Raw genomic sequence first — 6,867 nt, forward strand, 5'->3', positions numbered from 1 at the left:
GGGCCGAGAAGGTCATATTTTTTCTTTTGGTCCCATCACCTCTATCTGCATTCATGGCTGACGTGCTGCCTCCTTCACTGTCCGAACTCATGCGAATGGTAGCTGAGCTACAGCAAGCCAATCAATGAATGGCCGACGAGAACCAAATAATGGCCGCCCAAATCGCTGAACTAAATCATGCTCGGATTGAGCACAATGATGCTCATCGCCAGCAGGTAGAAAACGAGGAACATCAGTCCCAACTCTCTCATGTCTCGAAGACTGCTCGAGGCGAAGAGCAACAACCCGAAGATGAAAAAGAAGAGGCTGATGACCTTGTAGGTCCCTTCACAGAAGAAGTTATGAACTTCGAACTGCCGAAGAGGTTCACTCTACCGCTGACCCTCACGCCTTATGACGGACTCGGAGACCCGAGGAAGTTTCTAAAGAAATTCTGATCAATAATGATCGTCAACGGTGCATCAGATACAGTTTTATGTCATTGTTTTCCAAATTATTTAGACGGCCCTGCACTTGATTGGTTGTGTGCTTTGCCTGCAGGTTCCATTCCACGGTTTCAGCAGTTGGAGAAGTTATTTGAAGAGCATTTCGCCGGATCTGCAATATACTTGCACGATTCCGATTACTTGAATACTGTCAAGCAAGGACCGAACGAAAGCTTAAAGGACTACATGACCCGCTTCACCAAGGTCGCAATCAGTATACCAGACCTCCACCCCGAGGTCCATCTACACGCAATTAAAAGCGGCCTTCGACCCGGAAAATTCCAGGAGACAATCGCAGTAGCCAAGCCGAAGACTCTAGCAGAATTTCGCGAGAAGGCAAAGGGACAGATTGATATCGAATAGCTCAGAGAAGCTCGGAAGTCTGACAAGTCACATTTCCGAGAAGACGATAAGAGCTCAACCAATAAGAAGAGTTTTAAACTAACACCTCGATTTGATTCTTATACGCAGTTTAACACTAAGAGAGAAGACATAATCAAAGAAATCTTGAATTCAAAACTGATCAAGCCACCAAGAAAAGCTGGTACCTACCAAGATACAAAGAACGTTGACAAGTCGAAATACTGCGCCTTCCACCAGAAGCACGGTCACAATACTGATGACTGTGTGGTCGCCAAAGACCTTTTAGAGCGGCTGGCAAGACAAGGACACCTCGACAAATACATTGGGGGACACATACAAAATCGCGGATCTAGTTCCGCAACAATCGACATCCCTGAACAAAACCGAGGAAAAGAAAAGGCATCTTCAAGCCAATATGAAAAACCACGAGGTATAATCAATTGTATTTCAGGAGGATATGCTAGTGGAGGATATTCGAATTCAGCAAGGAAAAGGTCGTTCCGAGAAATATGTTCGGTAAACGGACCATAGCATGATGCAGCAATCACCAATCAACAACCAGAAGTCACTTTCACACACGCCGACTTCAACTCCAGCATACAAAATTTGGACGACCCTGTGGTAGTCACCCTTCAGCTAGGGGATCTGCTAGTAAAAAAAGTACTCTTGGATCCCGGAAGCAGTGCCGATGTTCTATTCTACTCCACATTTCAAAAAATGAAGCTTAGCAACAACATGCTACAATCCACAGGAGGAGACTTGGTCGGATTTTCCGGAGAACGAGTTCCAATACTCGGATCAGTGTGGTTACAAACCACACTGGGTGAGCATCCTCTTTCAAAAACTTATGATATTCAATATTTAGTGGTTGATTGTTTCAGTCCATATAACCTAATTCTTGGCCGACCTTTCTTGAACAAGTTCGGCACCATTGTTTCTACAGTTCATCTCTGTGTTAAGTTTCCATTGCAGGACGACCAGGTAGTAACAATCCACGGAGATCATAAAGAGGCCCGCCAATGTTACAACATCAGCATGAAATTCCAAAACCGCTCAACTAAACAAGTCAACAATGTCGACCTCAAACAAAGCGGCCACTCACTAGCCGACCTTGACCCAAGAGCTGATTTTCTCGAACGACCAAAACCTTCCGACGACCTACAAAAAGTTTATTTTAATAATGATCCTAACAAATTTACTTACGTAGGTACGTCAATCAGCAAATTTGAGTTACAGGCCATAACGACCTTCCTGCAAGAACAAGCCGACCTTTTTGCATGGACACCTTCAGACATGCCCGGCATCGACCCCCAAATTATCAGTCATAAACTAGCAATAAACCCGGCGGTACGACCAGTACAGCAGAAGAAAAGAAAACTCGGAGAGGAGAAAAAGAAAGCTTCATTAGAAGAAACCCAAAAGCTCATCAACGCAGAATTTATCAAAGAAATCAGATTCACTACCTGGTTAGCCAATGTGGTAATGGTAAGAAAACAAAACGGTAAATGGCGCATGTGCGTCGACTTCACTGATCTAAACAAAGCATGCCCAAAGGATTCTTACCCTCTACCATCCATAGACTCTTTAGTAGATAACGCCTCAGGTTATGCTACTTTAAGTTTTATGGATGCGTATTCAGGGTATAATCAAATACTCATGCACCCCTCCAATCAAAATAAAACGACTTTTATCACTGATTTCGGTAACTATTGTTATAAAGTTATGCCATTTGGATTAAAGAACGCATGTGCAACTTACCAACGCCTTATGGATAAAGTGTTCGAAAAACAGATCGGCAGAAATATCGAAGTCTACGTCGATGATATGGTCGCCAAAACACAAATCGGACATAGTCACATCAGCGACCTTACAGAAATCTTCGGTCAGATTCGCCAGTACAACATGCGCCTAAACCCCGAGAAATGTGCATTCGCCGTTCAAGGGGGTAAATTCTTAGGGTTTTTACTAACATGCAGGGGAATAGAGGCAAATCCAGACAAATGCCGAGCAGTGCTGGACATGGCCAGCCCTAAAACAGTCAAAGAAGTTCAGCGCCTCACAGAACGACTTGCCGCGCTTTCCAGATTTGTTCCTTGCCTAGCATCAATTTCTATTCCTTTTTCCAAACAATTAAAAAGAAAAACATATTTGAGTGGAACGACGATTGTGAGAAAGCCTTTTCAAAATTAAAAATAACTCTCTCACAACCACCGATTTTGCAAAAGCCCCTACAAGGGGAAGATTTATTTCTATATCTATCAGTTACTGATTGGGCGACAAGTTCGGCCCTCGTTACAGAAAGAAACAAAGTCCAACATTCGATATATTTCGTCAGTAAAACCCTCCAGCACGTCGAGCTCAATTATCCAAGGATAGAGAAGCTCGCGCTAGCACTTATATTTTCGGCCCGCCGTCTCCGACCTTACTTCCAGAGCCACGTTATACACGTCAGAACCGATCACCCACTAAGACAAGTGTTACACAAACCAGAAATTGCAGGAAGACTTATAAAATGGGCAGTCGAATTATCTGAGTTTGATATCAGATACCAATCCAGAGGACCGATCAAGTCCCAATTCCTGGCAGATTTCATCGCCGAACTCACAATACCATCAGAGGAAGATCATACAAAACAATGGACTTTATATGTAGACGGCTCTTCAAATAATGGGGGCTGTGGAGCAGGAATCCGTCTGGAGGCCGAGGACGGATTCATATTGGAACATTCAATACACTTAGCTTTCAAAGCCAGCAACAACCAATCCGAATATGAAGCACTGATCGCTGGACTCCGACTTTGTTTAGATCTCTAAATCTCGGCGATCAAGGTATATTGTGATTCTTTGTTAGTGGTACAGCAGGTAAACAACATTTTTCAGGTAAAAGATCCTCTACTCTCTAAATACCTGCTATTAGTAAAAAAAAATTATCAACAAAATTTGCCAAATTTGAAATAGAACATATACCTCGAGAACAAAATCAAAGGGCAGATATCTTATCTAAACTCGGCAGTACACAGTCCAAGTTATCTACACTGCAACAGTTCACCATAACATCACCAACTGTTACTCTGACAAATGTGTTAAGTGTTACACAGGTAAAAGACTAGAGAGACGACTTTATACACTATCTACAAACAGGTGCTATACCAGAAGGGGTCGAGAACAATAAAAAGTTTCGACGGCAAGCATCTTCCTTCACAATATTCAATGGAACACTGTATCGACGAGGTTATACTCGGCCTCTACTCAAATGCCTTAACAACTCGGAAGCTGAGATAGTGTTAGCTGAGGCACATGAAGGAATCTGTGGCACACACACAAGTGCTCGGAGCTTAGCATCAAAGGTCCTTCGAGCTGGATTTTTTTGGCCTACTTTGAAGCACGACAGCCAACAAAAAATCCGGTCATGCAACAACTGCCAAAGACACGCACCACTGATACACATACCCGCAGAGCAATTACATCATTCAGACATCAACTGGCCATTTAACCAGTGGGGTTTAGATATACTCGGTCCGTTCCCTACGGCACCGGGCCAGAACCTCAAAATAAAGCAGCATTTCGCTTCCGTTGAACATCCTCAAACAAATGGACTAGCTGAGGCCGCAAATAAGGTCATCCTACACGCACTTAAAAAGAAGCTAGATGATGCCAAAGGGCTCTGGGCCGAGCTTATACCTGAAGTCCTTTGGAGATATAACACCACCCCACAAACGTCAACAAAGGAAACACCGTTCAGACTTGTATATGGCTCCGAGGCTATGATACCACTGGAAATCTCCCAAAGCTCATTCAGAACACAGCTCGGCAATCAGGAAGAAGCTCGGAGAGCCGAACTCGATACCATCGAAGAAGTCAGAGACATCGCAACATTAAGGCAACGAGCAGCACAACAAGCAATAGCTCGCCAATACAACAAAGCGGTCAAAAGCAGATCCTTCATGCAAGGAGACTTAGTACTTCGTAAAACAGAAACTGCTCAGAAACCACCTCACATGAAAAGCTCGCAGCAAACTGGGACGGCCCATACCGAATATCAGAAGTACTCGGCAATGGAGCATACATACTCGAATCAATAGATGGTAAACTACTACCCAATACTTGGAATGTATCCTCCCTAAAGAAGTTCTATAGTTGAAAGTCAGGGACAGGCTAGTACTCTTTTTCCTACTACCAAGTTTTTGTCCCAAATGGTTTTGCTTGGAGAGGTTTTAACGAGGCTAGCCTACCTGCAAATTTGTATTCAAAATAAATACAAATTTATCATCAATATTACCTCATTTTATTCAATCATGTGATCTATCTCTTTCATAACTACAAATTATCAATATAGCTCGGCAAATGACAATAATCGTCCAAATTCGCAACCTGCCACTACTCGGCAGTTTTCTCAAACCGAAATGAAAAATCATCATGATCATTTCCTATTAATCAACAAACAGCTTTTTCCTTAACGGAAAACACTACCATTCAAAAAGATTCAAATCCATAATCCAAAGAACAAACACCAAAAGTTCAAACAACTATCCATTACAGAATAAAACAAAATAACTAACAACATAAAAAACTACACATTATCAGCTTGATCTTCAACGTCACCATCATCTTCGACCATCTTGCCATCATGAACGACTTTCCCAGGGTCCATCCCAGACAGATCAGCCTCTGGCGCCAAAAACTTGGCCTGTAACAAAGCCCTTTCAAACCCCTCAACAAAAGAATCCAGAATTTCATCAACCTTTTTCTTCTCCAACTCCTTTAATTGAGCAGTCACCTCAATTAGACGAGATTGTATACTCGCCAAGTCACTTTCCTTTTTCTTCAAATCCTCCACATCCTTAGCATAACTTTCTTTAGTCTTCTTCAATAACTTCTCGGTCTCAGTCAAACGTGCCTGAAGCTCAGCAGCAGCACTTTTACTCTTAACCAACTCTTCCTTCAAAACAGAAACCTCTCCTTTTTCTGTAGCAACTCTCTTATACTTCAACTCTTGGCTACGCCCAAGACTTGCAAGGCGCAGGCCGACAACCTAGAGAAAGCAATAAAACAAAGTTCATAAGACTCCCAAAGAAAAAACAAATATAAAGCAAACACAGTCACTAATTACCTGCATATACTGCCCAATAGCCATGTCTCCAACCTCCTTTGCAAGAGAAACATTAGCCGACGATTGACAATACTCGTCCACCACAGCCATATAGGGATACTCCTTTCCCCACACCGAAAATGCCTCACTTTGTTCAGAAATTTCATGAAGCCTTTTTTGATTACCCATAAAAGCTTGTATCTCCTCCAGAGGAACCCCTAACTCCTTTTCATCAGAATCATCGGACAACTCAACAAGGTCGGACTTCCTTCTCTTTTTCGCAATCACCTTCCTCCGACCTTGACGAGGCTGAGTAACTTCGCCAGACCCAGCAATTTTCTCAGCATTAGAAGACGATACCTCCTTCTCCAGATTCTTATTTTTGAAACGTGTCCTCAGAGACGCGGCTGAAACACCAGGGTATTTACCACCTGCAAAAAACAAAAAAACATCAGAAATATGACGAAAAGAAATAAGCACCTTAGAAACAACCCTATAACTCACCCAAATAGGCTACCATAGCATCTTTATCCTCCTCCCACTTCAAAAGCTCATACATTGAAATCAGGTCTCCCCGACCAATATTTTCAATAAAAAAACTCAATCAAACAAACATTTCTCGGAGAGATAACTTCAGGTCCGAGTATATTTTGAGGTTCCAAACACCAATACAATGGGAACTTCTCAGCCAGATTCTCATCTACAAAAAAAGGAAAATATTTTTCCAGGCCCCTAACCTTTAAATACATCTCTTTAAAATCTTTGAAAGAAGATTTGTACAATCTGAAAATGCCAAAACCAGGGGTGCTATTGAAATTTATCCAACCACCTTTCCACACCCCTTTGGCTTGAAATAACGAAAAGAACAGGTCAACAAACGGCACCTCCTCCAGAAATTCCATTAAAATTTCAAAAGAACGAAGGAACGCCC

At 42.4% G+C, this 6,867-nt stretch overlaps 1 protein-coding gene across 1 annotated transcript; it reads left to right on the forward strand.

Annotated features, from left to right (window-relative positions):
* The first annotated feature begins 443 nt into the window (after positions 1 to 443).
* On the forward strand, positions 444 to 4,929 carry LOC140181240 (uncharacterized). The gene is made up of 6 exons (XM_072224766.1): positions 444 to 821; positions 957 to 1,278; positions 1,390 to 2,333; positions 2,488 to 2,550; positions 2,640 to 2,793; positions 3,989 to 4,929. The coding sequence occupies exons 1-6, from the start codon at positions 444 to 446 to the stop codon at positions 4,927 to 4,929; spliced, it is 2,802 nt and encodes a 933-aa protein (XP_072080867.1).
* The last annotated feature ends 1,938 nt before the right edge of the window (positions 4,930 to 6,867 follow it).

The sequence above is a fragment of the Arachis hypogaea genome, chromosome 18 (genome assembly GCF_003086295.3).
Source record: "Arachis hypogaea cultivar Tifrunner chromosome 18, arahy.Tifrunner.gnm2.J5K5, whole genome shotgun sequence".
NCBI classification, from domain to species: domain Eukaryota; kingdom Viridiplantae; phylum Streptophyta; class Magnoliopsida; order Fabales; family Fabaceae; genus Arachis; species Arachis hypogaea.